Below are 13,930 nucleotides of genomic sequence, written 5' to 3'. Positions count from 1 at the left end.
TGTGGCGGGTGAGTGAATCAGTGGACTCATTTGGTTCAGATACTGAAACTCATGATCCAAGCCCACATTTTGAGAGAGCTGAGCTCTAGACATGCCAACCCGCATTGCTCTCCCTGAATTATACCTTGGTCCCCAGGTTGTTAGCGGCCAATTAAGCCCTCCGCTCTTGGTGTTGTATTAAATCAGGATGCCCCCATTATAACACATCCTGGTAGATATTCACGACTTTGTGCTCATGTAGAATTGCATCTAGACTGCAGTGAGTTTCAAATACAATATATTTCAGAGGATTTCTAAGTAACAAAGATTTTACTCATAAGGTTATAACTCCTCATCCATTTCAAACCTCTCACGCCTAGAACACTGAACATATGTGTGTGCTCAACATCCTTAGCCTAAATTTAAATAGATACAACACAAACAAATTGTTTATAAAACATGGTGAAGGTATTGTTTTAATGATCAACAAGATAACCATCCGGCCCTTCACCCCCTTTTGACTTGCCCCTCCTTTTCTTTGAATACACTCGTACTCAACTCCCTGCGTCCATGCCCCACACAATCCTCTTATCTGTAGGCCCTGTGACCCACTCAACTCCTTTCATGATATGGACCTGCTTCTCCACTCGCTTCCTACTTTCCCAATCTTATCTCCTCACACAGTTCACCCCCCCCAAATACTCTCATCTGCCTTTCAAGCAGTGATAGAACCCCTGCCCCACTGTATCTTCTTCTCTGTCTCTCCTAATGACTGACTTCTACTTCTCATCCAATATCTCTTAAGATATGTGAGGCAACTATGTCTAGCGTCTACTAACTCTTTCTCTCTTCCCCCTACCAACCTTACTCCTTCCTATTTTAGCTTCTAGTGCCCATCCTCTTGGTAGCCAGCACACGCAAGCCCCTGTGGATCCATCTTCTCCTCAAACGTTCAAGACCCTGGTTTCTCTCACCTTCTCCTCACTCTTTCAGCTGTCTCTTGAAACGGTCTTCTGCCATGCCTCCTTCAACCAACCACTGCCCACCTCCCTTCTCCTAAAACACAAATTCCTCTTGAAATTCCGTATACTCATTTTAAAATATGTCCATGGTCTAGTGTCAACCCTACCCTGCTCCCACCAGGCTAACTTCATCACCCAATGATCCCATCATGGCCCTTTGCTCCATGGCCTTACACTATCTGTCTAATCCTCACGTTCCTCCATACCGGAAGTTGCCTCCTGTTACTAACTCCTTTCACTCCTACTCCACACCCAACAAGGAACTCCCTCTGTGGCTGCTAACCTTAAAACCATAAATACTATTTGGCAATTAAAGCTGCCCCCAAACTCAATCTCCTCTCCCTTCAAGGAAAGACTGCCCCTACCCAGTACATCATCTGTCACCTTGATCCCCTCCTTTTCTCACTGTAGAAAATGTATATTCAATCATTGAGCTATATCTTGTTTCATATACATTCTACATGCGTAAACTGGAATGTGGTTATGTGGACTGCCTGTGCTGTCACAAGACACCCCCTCCACATCCCTTTGTTCTTATTGCTTGAACCAAACCTTAATGTTTTGTAAAACATCCTAAAAAGGGATTTTCCACCAAATGTCATCATCCTCACGGACAGCGTTACTGTTTAAAGCACTCTCCCTTTCCGAAGTCAACACAAGTACAAAAGAAACACAAGGGCCGAACACATGCACACGCACATATAGCCCGTGTGGCGTTTCACACAACACTGTGAAGATCCTGTGGCATAACATCCATGTCATTTCAGTATTTAGCTCTTGGTATTCCGATCGTAGCATGCCACCGCATTTCAATGAGACAGCTAGGGAGCTCTTTGTTTTTGGCATGAATGTCTTCTGTGTTCCACGCGTGCTGCTAAAACCAGTGCTTCTTCAGCCTCGTTCTCGTTTTCCCATTCCTGGTGTGTCCTGCAGATCCGGAGCATTTCAGAGATGGTGAGTCAGCTGGAGGTGTACGACAAAAACAACGTGCTGGCCGTGCGCCGGGAAATAGCATCTCTGCGAGAGCGTTTGCAGGAGTGCAAGAACAACCAGACAAAGCCCCCACCACCTCCAAGCTACGGTATGTATGCAATGCGCAAAACTGAGGATCAAGCACTATTCTATTACACGTGCATTTCACCTGTCTGGTAGTGTAGCCAGTGGTCGAAGTGTACGAAAAGAAGCAGTGGAACTATGTTCCATGCGAACCTACCCTCCCTTCCCACAAAACCCATCGCCATGCCCCCTCCCATGTACAAAACAAACCCCTAAACAAACACACCTACGGTTAAAGGGAATGTTCGGTGCAGTGCTCTGAAGTGCAAGTTTCAACTTCTTCCCACACTTTTATTTCAAAACGAAACCCTCCCAGAACGGTATCTTTTTAAAACAAAAGTATAGGAACAGTACGTTTTTTAAAGTAGAGGAGCACCGCTCTCAATCTCTCCCTCCCACTTCGACCACTGAGTATAGCATATTATTTTTGGTCTGCTACCACCTTCTATAACAATATAACATATGAAGCTGTAATTTTCCTTGTAGTTAATGTTCTTATAATACATGGCAGCATTCAATAGCCATATAAAAGGCGATACACGATATTCTTCTTACAGGACGAGATCATGCCTTTGATTTCTCAGCCTTGTCCTCCACTTCAGATCATGATTACCATGTTGCCACTCAACCCCCTCAGAAGAGCAGAATCTGAGAAGTGGGTAGTGGGGAGGCTACACTTTGCTGCCCTATGCCATCTTCACTATGCTCGGCCATGCTTTGAAAAACTAGGTTCCCTTAGATTTGTATCCTATTCAGTGTTATGTTATGCATCTGAGATGCATTGCACATTGTGGGTCTGATAGGATATGTGCTTTGTTCCCGAATGTGTTTTATTTATGTATTTAAAAGTCTTCTTAAGCACAGCCCTCTTCTGCAGACAAAGGTGTGTGCTCAACCAAACAGATAAAAACATCAATTAAAAAACATGAAACTATTCAAATTAACATATTAAAAACAATATACATATAATCAAGCAATGCAGAATGATAGCGAGGGCAAATTAAGAATATAAATGTGTAAATACATGTTTTAAGGGTAATCTTAAACTGGAGCAGGGCAAGAAGAAGAGAACTGGAGGGGGAGAAGGGCATTGCAAGGACACCGAGGGGATATCAAGTCATAAAACATCAGTGTTTATTTAATTATTTTATTTATTTATTTGCATTTGTAATGCTCCCAAGGGCATCAGGGAGCTGTTTCAACTAGTTACACTCATCTTTTCAACAAAGCCACCTCAGTTTCCACTGTTTACATTGATCTTATAGGGGTTGGAAACACCGGGTCGCAAACACACACACGGCCAACCACGGCTGGGAAATATACAGACATGTAATGCATATCCATGGACAGTGTCATAATGGTAGTTAAGGCGCAGCCAGTCCAGTAACATTCTGCTCTGATACCAGAGCTCAAGAGCATCTAGACAAACAGCCAAGTCTTTAGAGCCTTACAGAAGGGCCGATATGAGAAACACTCTTAGGTTAGGAGGGAGGGCATTCCAAGGGTTGTAGCTATTGTGGGGAAGCTCGACCCTACTCCCCTTACTCTATTCACCTTGGGTAGGATGAGACAGTGTGCATAGGCAATTCTTACTGTTCTGGTGGATTTGGATCTTTCGATGTTCCAAGACAGGTATTTGGGGGCTGTGTTGGATAGGCATTTATGCGTAATGGAGAGGGTTTTAAAAATGATCCTTTTTCCAATGGGGAGCCAATGGGCATTTTTTCTGGCGGCTGAGATGTGGTCTCTTTTGGAGATGTTCAGGGCATCTTACAGGGTGTTATTTTGGATTACCTGTAATTTGGTAAGGTTCTTTTAGGAGGTTCCTGCAAAGAGGACATTGCAGTAGTCCAGTCTTGCTCCAATAATGGCTCTGGCGATGGTTAGGCAACTGGTCGGAGGGAGGAAGTGTCTGGCCGCATTGATACATTTCGTTATGTAAGCAGAAGAGGAGGCGATTGCTTTAACTTGTTTGGTGAGTGAGAGTGTGGCATCCAGGTGGACACCTTGTGTTTTTACCGAGGAGGAGACAGGAATTTGTATTCCATCTATGGTAAATGAGGAGAATTCAGCGCTGAGTTTCTTGAGCATGGCCGGGGATCCCACTACTAACAACTCTGCTTTACCGTCATTCAAGCGTAGATGGTTTGATGCCATCCAGGTCTGGATGGTTGAGTAGATTGTGTTGATGGTTAAGGAGTCTTTGTGGAAGGAACCTGCAAGGGCAGGAGGATTTGGGTGTCATAAGCGTAGTTGGTATAGGAAATGCCACATAAGTCGAGGAAGACAAAAAGGGGTTTGGTGAAGATATTGTAGAGTGAGGGAGATAAACAGGAACCTTGGGCAACACTGTATGGTATGGGAAGTGTGGGGCATTGGCAGTGTCCGAGAAGACTCATGAACCCATTTTCCAGGAAGGAGGCTATCCAAAAGGTTGCTTTGAGGGAAAAGTTGGCTGTGAGATGGTGGCATAGGGTGATGTGGTCTACCAAGTCAAAAGCTGCTGACAGCGCAAGGAGGAGGAGGAGGAGAGCAGGCTTGCCTTCATCTTTGAATGAGTCAAGTTGGATTTTAAAGTGTAAGAGAGCTGACTTTGTTCTGTGACCTGGGAGAAAGCCAGATTGACGGATACCTGGAATGTGATATGTTTCTAGATAGGACTGTATTTTTAAGTATGATGCTCTGTCAAGAAATGGAACTGTGGTGATTGGTCTGTAATTGTTATGCGCAAGGGGGTCCAGGGAGTGTTGTATAGCAGTGGGAGTACTGTGGCAAAGAAGCTCCTCGGCAATAACAAGGAAGATCAGGTAAGTTTTATAAGTCTTTATTGTCGCCTGCTTCATGGATCGAGCCACAAGTAAGAGAGAAGAGCACGACACAACCGCACCGGCAGGCAAAGTCCTCCAACTGTCCCCAACCATCACCTTCCATTCATGTGCACACCTCCCACATTCCAGAACGCACGCGAGCCCAGCTGCAAGACATCCCCTTCCACTCACGTGCCTTCCTTATCCGCACGCGACCCTAACCCACAAGATACAACACTTCTCCCTCCGTCAATCCAACAAAAAGAACTTAAATATTCTTACGAGCATGAAGATCAACACCCGAATTAAACTGCCAAGCATGAACCAACGAGGAAGACCAAGAGAGAAAGACAGAAAACTTAACCCAGTAATCAGAACCCCCGAATAAATGCTACCAAGCATGAACAAATGAGAAAGACTAAAGAGAAGGGAAGAAACAGGACCCAGGAAATAGAAACAGGACCCAGAAAATAGAACCAACATCACTAAAGAACCCATGGTAACACACTGGCTACCCGAAAACTCAAAACACCAATAACTCCTACACCACTACCAAGAACTCCTACACCACTACCTGCCCACCTGAGAACACTTAACTCCTTCCGCCCAGAGTGCCACCCCAGGCATCCAGTCTCCCAGAGCGGAGCACAGAACAAAGAAACACTGAGCCCAACCGGCCACTCAATGTACCACAACCAATACCAAACCACGCAGGAAAAACAAACTGGGCCAACACTGGACAGAATAACCCCACATCCAAAACCAAGAATGCTACCCTGCCAACCTGTGTACAACCGAACTCCTTCCGCCCAAGCTGCCACCCCAGGCCTCCAGCCTGTCACACCGGAGCACAGACCAAAGAAACACTGAGCCCAACCTGCCACCCAATGTCCCCAACGCACCCATGGAAAACGCGATACCCCAATACTAGACAACATCCTCCGGAAAGAAACCTGCCCATTCCTTACGGAAAATGACATCCAGAGAAAATACACTATGAATCACAGGGCCTGGCCGGAACCCTGCAAACATAAGAGAAGCTCAAAATAAACCCACACACAGCCACATGACAAATGGTATACTACATCACATAACCTCAGCAACTACAACCACAGGCCCAATAAGCATGGGACACTGAAGAGATGCAATTGAAAAAAAAATCTGACCACGCAGCACTACAAATTAACTGCAACCACAATAAAATCCCACCCGGCAATTATAAGCAACATCGCAGACCACAAAAGGGGAGGGCCCTAATGCCGCTCCAACACCTCACCCCATCTCCAACAAATCACCCACACACACTTATAAGGATGAATATACAACCTCTCTGACTCTCTCCACACACAAATTAATACGCCACAACGGCCACGAGCACATGAATGTACCAAACCTAGACGGCAATTAGGCACACACACACACAACCAGTACAAGCGGAAATACACAACACTGGTGTGAAAACAACCAACATCATTGCAATACATTTATAATTTAGAACCATAACAAAGGTAACACATAACACATGCCCAACACCCATGATGCGCTGACAACCCCAAAAACCTCCCACAAGTACAGAAAATGCCCAAAAGACAGGGCATGAATTGCAGAAGTCCATACCTAAAAAAGAAAAGCAAGTTAATAATCACTCCCAACATGAAACAAAATTGCACAATTACCCTAGGAACAACAAAACACACCATACACCACGCACAGCCATGCCTAAACAGAACCACGCTTCACACACACACACACACACACATCCTGGCCAGGAGTAGACAACATGTTAAACATTACGTATCAGTTAAAGTGAGATCGTTAATACGCATATAAAAATCGAACATCTTGGGATCCAACTCCTTGAACTCCCGTAGCAGCGCATCATAGGATGAGCAGTACTCCATGTGAACACATCCCCCCAGTCCACATACAGCACACTGATGGGTACAGACTTTCTTCAGCCCATCAACTTCCAATTCCGCCGATCACCTCTTCACTCCAGACAAACTCTTGATGGGCGTGTTCACCCCGGCTTGTGAGACACGAGAAGATGCAAGATGAAAACACTTCTCTTCTGAGACAGCACCCTCGGGAGAACTGTGGTGTGGGTCCAAACGCAGGCTGGGCAAAGGAGCCACAACCGCCTCTTCCGCGATATCGTAACACACCACTCTGCCATGATGACTAGGAGCCGCACGCAGGGTCACGCTGTGTTCCAGGGGAATATTCACATTGCACTCCAAACACGCACAGACGCCCTGAACTGAAGCACCGACGTGTGTGGAAACCTCCAAATGCTCAGCGTCCGACCCAAACACTGCAGATACGGGGAAGGCCCCAACTTGACCCCGCGACCCAGCCATGCCCCTAAGAGTCCAAATGTTTTACTCTTGCTCGGTTCAAGGGGAGACACCGTGCTGTAGGTTCCTCTTGCCTAAGACGGAACGGCACCATGCTCAACCCCAACAGGGAGCACAGGCCACGGTAAATAGAGGACAACAGTTTGCACACCTTAAACACCTCACCAACACTGCAATGGCACACATCAGAACGGCTCCGCGCTCAACCCCGACCGGGGAGCACAGGCCACGGAGACGGAAAAGCAATGGTCCCTCACAGTCCAACAAACACATCGGAGTCAGCAACAAATCTCCGGTACTGGACCCAGAGCGTACACAATCCACCCCACTTGAGCCTGCCGGACGACTACAATGGAGTTCCGGTGCTGGACCCGGGGCAAACACACTATACCCCTCTGCAGCCTACCGAACTACCCACGCTGGCGTTGCAAGAATCCGGCGCTGGCTCAGAGGCACTCGCACGCACCCCCACTACAGCCAACCGGACAGCCAGGTCAAACTCCGTCAGGAAGTCCCAGGATTACACCAAGGAACGGACCAGCACAGATCCGCTTTGTGGCAATGAGAGAAAAGAAGGAACTCTTCTGATGCCCTGCCGGGTGGGGTTAACACGATGGAGGGCAGACTCTTCCCTCAGCAAACCTCTCCCTCCTCAGCGGAACTGTCCCCAACCGTCACCTTCCATTCACACGCACACCTCCCACATTCCAGCACGCACGCGAGCCCAGCTGCAAGACATCCCCTTCCACTCACGTTCCTTCCTCATCTGCACACGACCCTAACCCACAAGATACAACAAGTACCCATGATTCTTTCAGGTTGGCTGAGACCAGGCTGAATGAGAAGGAGGAGTTGATAAACCTTGTCAAGAATGGGACTACTGTTTCTGCGTATTCTTTGATTATCATGGCTAGGCATATTATCCCCTTTGCATTTGGAGGGTTTTACGTTTTTGAGGATATTTGCCACCTCTACTTCAGATACTTGCCTGAAGTTAAATGCTGGGGTGGAATGAATAATCACTGGTTTGTCCCGCATGTGGGAGGGATTCATGGATGCCCGTTTCTTTTCAATTTTGTGTTGTTGGGAGATTATTTTTGCTCATATGGCATTCTGGATACTAATGCACCAAGGCTCATCCTTGAAGATGGTGCTTGGAGGCAGAGCTGGGGTTTCAAGATCTCTGAGGATTCTAAATAGCTCATGAGTTGGAGTTGGCATTGGCTATCCTTGCATTGTATACTGCTGCTTTAGCTTTTATGATGGTCTATTTGTATTCCTTGGCTAATTTGGTGAATGTGGTCTTAGTAAGGTGAGTGGGGTCTTTCTTTGATATGTTTTATGCCTGTCTTTTCCTAGAGCACTGGTCTGAGATGTCTGCAGTGAACCAAGAATTAATGTGAGCTATTGGTTTGGCCTTTCATGGGGGGAGTAGGGCCACCAGGTTCATTGCTTTGGTAAAAGTGCTGGAGTAGAGATCTGCTAGAATCGTGGGGTCAGCAGAGCTAAGGTGTTCCTGGTTCAGGGAAGTGAGAAGGGGGAGATGGAGTCTTTGGTGATATTCCTGGAGCTGCAGGCGAATGTGGCTGGAAGGCTCGGGATGTCTGTTGCACATTGTTTTCGTGAAAGGTTGGTGAAGCAGAGGATATGATGGTCTGACCAGTGGCAGGGGCAGTTGGATGTGATGGTGATCTGGCTATTCAAGTCCGCAACCCAGTCCAGGGATCTTCCTTTGATGTGGGTAGGGTCAGTGACTCAATGTATAAAGGCTAAGTCTGTAAGGGAGTTGACTACCACGCTAGCGATTAAATCTGACGGGTCTTGGAGTCCTAGGATGAGATCCCCTAGGAGTATAATACTGGAAGATGGTCTGATGCTGTCAGTGAATAGATGGGTAATATCTTTTTCAAAGGTTGTGGGGGGGGCCTGGCTGCCTGTAAGTGATGTAGATAGTAGCAGAGTAGCACTGACCCAGACACCCTGGTCGACACCTTCAACAAAGCCATCACCATGGCTTTAGATACCATTGCTCCAACTAAACTGCGCAAAGGCAAACAAGAGGCACACTTGAATGCCTGGTTCACACCCCAACTTAATGATCTAAGAAAGCAGAAAAGAAAGATGCAAGCTATCTGGCGCAACTCGCCTACCGATAACAACAAAGCCAAATTACTCCAATTATCCAAACATTATAAGAAAGAAATCATCAACACAAAAATAAACTTATTTGACGATAGAATCATAAAAGCCAAATCAAACGCCAAGGAACTCTTCTCCATGCTCCGGGAAATGGAATCCCCCCTACAACCAGTAGACACTGTCCCAAAGGATAAGACATGGTGTACTAACATTCAAAATGCCCTATCAAATAAAATCTCCTCCCTCCAACTCAAAATAACAAAAAAAAGACTCCCTGCTCTCTCTGATCAACAAACACCACTGCCCTCTGAGCACAATACCATTCCACCTTTCAGTTTCAAAACTATCTCAATCATTGATACTGAAAAGGTCATTCTCTCCTTAAAGCCCTCCAATTGCAAGGGCGACAGTTGCCCAGCGCAAATAATAAAGGATGCAGCCAGAGACTTAGCCCCTTTTATCTTGAAGCTTATTAACTCCTCCTTTAAATCAAACACAGTACCTACCAACCTGAAAGAATCCTGGGTCCCCCCCTTACTTAAAAAACAAACCCTTAATCCCTCCATCCCCACTAACTATAGACCTATCACTACCGTACCTTTTCTACTCAAAATTATTGACAGAGTAGCCTACTTACAAATTCAAGACTACCTGGAAGCTAATCACCTGCTAGGCTCTCATAAATCGTGATTCCGCCCTCTCCATGGTACCGAAACAGCCTTGCTAGACCTTAAGACAAAAATTGAGGCTTTAAAGGATAGTGGCAAAACAGCTTTGCTACTTCTACTGGACTTGTCAGCAGCCTTTGACTTGGTGGACCATGTGTTTTATACAGCCACCTCAGGCTAGCTGCCAACTTCACAGGAGATGCCATAGCCTGGGTCCAATCCTTTCTAGCCAACCGGACTATGAGAGTTTTATCTACTTCCACCTGTGCTGATCCCATCCAAATAACATGCGGAGTCCCACAGGGATCCTGTGTCTCACCCACCATGTATAACATTTTCACCAAGCCACTATTCGACAAGTTGGACAGACTGGATGTCGCCTACACTAATTATGCAGATGACACCCAGATCCTCATACCCCTTTCGGGCAACTATGAAGTGAACCTCTTGGTGAATAAGATATACATCCTCATTCAGGCATGGATGGCGACCCAACTGAGATTCTGCTCCTCGGATCTGACTCCAACCTAAACAAACTAACTTCAAACTATGCATCCTTCAACATTGACAACAATGTCATTAAGGTCATGCCTGAGGTAAAAACTCTAGGATTCTATCTGGACTCCTCTCTCACCCTGAAAAAGCAAGTTAATTCTCTCTCCTCTACAACAGCCTACACCTGTAAATTAATCCGAGCTGCCAGACCATTCCCCTCTAGTGCCAGCTGTATCACCTTGGCTAATGCTCTTATCATGTCTAGACTAGACTATTGCAACGCCCTGTATTCAGGAGCTAACAAGTATGCCACTGACAAACTCCAAAGATTGTAAAACAATGCCTTAAGAGCAGTGTTGAACATCCCATACAGAGATCACATCTCTAAATTCCCGAAAGAGGCCCATTGGCTAAAAATAGAATCCTCCTCAAAACCATATCCATTACTTCCAAATGTCTCAACAACCTAGTACCTCCCTACCTATCGGAAAAAATCACCAGGAAAACCACAACCCGACCTTTGAGATCTGCCAACAAATTCTTGATCGACATCCCTAGATTTAAACTTACAATGGCTGGAGGAACTAGCTTCACAGTCAAAGCTGCGCAAGCATGGAATACACTCTCAATAGACCTCAGACATCCCTTACCTTACGTCAGATTCAGAACCAATGCTCTCAAATGGCTTCGCTCTAATGACCCTTAACTACTGCACCCTGACAACCATTGCACCTGACAGTAATACCGCGATTTACACCTCGGTCGCCTGACCTGTGTCTTGTATCTAACTAGCTATATCTCTCCATGCTCACGAATGTAAAATATCTAAATCTCCCCATCCTCATCTACTGTATTCACATTGCAATCACCTGATTCCACGTATGACAATTGCCTGTAATGTTTCATTTACTGTACTACACACTGTGTCCACATGTATGGACAAGCCTGTGACAGGCAATGTAACTAAGCTATGAGAATTCCTGTACTGCTGCGCCCAGCTGCCCAAAGGCTTTGTGCGCATTATCAAATTAATAAACAAACAAACAAACAAACAGAGTCTGTGGGGGATGAGATAATCTTAGCTGATAATGCTTCACAGTTGGTTTCCATTGAACTAGCGATGGGACTAATTTGTTGGGTTTTTCTGTAGATGGGGCAACACCTCCGCCTCTAGTGACCGTTCTGTACGCATCTAAGTATTGTGAAACCTCTGGGAGGTCTATGGACAGCGCCGGGCCTGAGGCTTGATGAAGCCAGGTTTCTGTGATTGCCAATATGTCTAGTTGATTGGTAGTGATTAGGTCATTTAAGTCTAATGTATGTGTGGGGAAGGATCTGGCATTAAAGAGTGCTCCACCGAGGGGAAGAGGGCACGGGTCAGTTGAAATAGGAGTGCTCCCGTCCACAGGGAAAGGATCGGGGGAGAAGGTGTGTTTCGATCCCCCAGAAATTGACAACTTTTCAGCAAGATAAGACAGCTTGCCCAGAACCACCGCTTTGTTGGTGATTTCAGCAGATCTTAAAAAGTGATTGGGCAGCCAGTATTGGAAGAGAACAATAGAGGATAATTTGTTAAAACGTCTGTGTGACTAAAATGAATCGGGTGCAGAATGCAATACTGCCTTCAGCTGGGCTAAGGTGGAACGGGAAGACAACATTTCTGCCATCTAGATGAGAAAGAGCAACGGTCTGGATGGTGGTCTGGAAGTCCCATGAAAGAATACAATGTTTAATCTTATGAAGAAGTGACAGGTAAAAAACAAGATGTTGAAAGGCATGATATGTGGTTTAAAGTTCAGATTAGTATCCAGAGTAAAACCAAGAGATTTAATGGAGGACCCCAGTGTAGCAGTCATGCCAAGAGAAGTAAATTGTGTAAGCCTCTCTTGAAAAAGTGGAATGGCAGAAGATGATAACAAAGGAAATTCTGTCTTAACAAGATTTAGTTTACGGCTAGTAGAGAAATCCATTCACAGCATGGGCCAGCCAAATCAGACACCTCACAGGTAGAAGCAGGGTGTTAGGGAGAATTCTCATTCTATGGCTAATTTCCCTTACTTATAGAGTCCCCCAGCAGCTTTGCTGGATTTAAAGGGTTTGTTTTTTTCTCCTGCTAGGAGTGAGACTCTTTTTCCCACTCTTAGACATTTTTGCTATGTGTGTTCTAGGCTATTTTTGTGTTTCATGTCTATGGGGTTTCTCTCACCTCCATAGGAACCATCTTTATTCACATGTGTTACACAGCACCGTCTGTGCAGTGACACAGGGGTGTTGTAGCAACCCCCAAATATAGACTCCATACCCTGGGACTGACTACTGTCTCCCGGGACATGTAAAGTCCCCATTGACTATACTAGTTAATTTTTGTGAACTAAACCAGTACAACCCATCTTACTATGGAGGTACTGGGAAGGGTTAATAGTTTTTCCCTTATGTTCATTTTCGAGAGGGTACCGTACAGTCTCTCTCTCAAAAGTTTCTGGCTGGTGGCAGTGCTTACTACTGTAAATATTCAACCGCAAATAATTTCCTACGGGGTTTTCCCATTGTTCGAGGCTCCCACATTTTCTGACAGTCTCTAACATACCGACAGTGTATTTTAATATTAACTTTACTCCGGTAGGTTTTATTTGCCAGAACATTAATATAACTTCTTTCTCGTGTCTTTCTCTAAACTCCTAACCCAGGTTGGGGATCCTTTGTTAGTCCTTTTGGCGGGCTTCTACCAAGAAGCCCTCCTTTCGGTGCCACTGAGTCTGGGGTGGGTCCATTGTGTGGGAGGGGGAGTAGGACCCCTGGACAGAGTTGCCTCCGCATCCCATGTCGCACTCTATCCTGATAGGCTGGAGGGTCTCCCGCCAAGATGACCACTCCACTGTGTGAGTGACAGCTAGGCTGTATGAATGGGGCTCTTTTTGCATAAAAGCAGGGTCCTGAGGACTGGAAGAGCAAGACGTTGCCACTGGAACTAAGAAGCCGAAGAGGAGAGAAGCCAAAGACATCTGCAATGACTGAACCACCTGCTGCAGCATCTCACCACTTTTCTCCACACTACGAGAGAAGTTCTTCATCTGTAAGAGCCTTCTTCCCTTGAGCTGGTGGGGCCAACCAGTTTGCCAATCGCCTTCCAGGACCTGCCCTGATCGAATCGCCAGTACCTTCTAATCGGAGACCAGATAGCCAGGCACCCGTCCACCTGGACCGTGATTTAAAGGAGCGTACCTTTTATCCGTCGGGCAGCACCGTAGCTGGTTTCATCCCTGGATAGTGCAGTAACTCGAACCTTCCTCCACGACGAGAGCCTCTCTTCCCCTGCTGGATCCCCCGAACTGCAGGAACTACCAGGAACAACCGCCACCGCAGGAGCCACTTCTTCATTTTAAAGGTACATTGTTCCGCCAGACCCT

The 13,930-nt window shown here is 46.1% G+C and overlaps 1 protein-coding gene across 1 annotated transcript in view; it reads left to right on the top strand.

Annotated features, from left to right (window-relative positions):
• The window catches only part of LOC138562836 (olfactomedin-like), a 191,405-nt gene that overhangs the window by 125,079 nt on the left and 52,396 nt on the right, over nt 1–13,930 (top strand). The window contains exons 4-5 of the mRNA XM_069642809.1: nt 1,935–2,082; nt 8,657–8,665. Coding sequence (XP_069498910.1) covers nt 1,935–2,082; nt 8,657–8,665 — 157 coding nt within the window. The remainder of the gene's footprint in view (nt 1–1,934; nt 2,083–8,656; nt 8,666–13,930) is intronic.

This window comes from Ambystoma mexicanum, unplaced genomic scaffold (genome assembly GCF_040938575.1).
Source record: "Ambystoma mexicanum isolate Mex_15411 unplaced genomic scaffold, UKY_AmexF1_1 Mex_scaf73, whole genome shotgun sequence".
Classification (NCBI taxonomy): domain Eukaryota; kingdom Metazoa; phylum Chordata; class Amphibia; order Caudata; family Ambystomatidae; genus Ambystoma; species Ambystoma mexicanum.
This window is presented reverse-complemented; position numbering and strand designations above follow the sequence as displayed.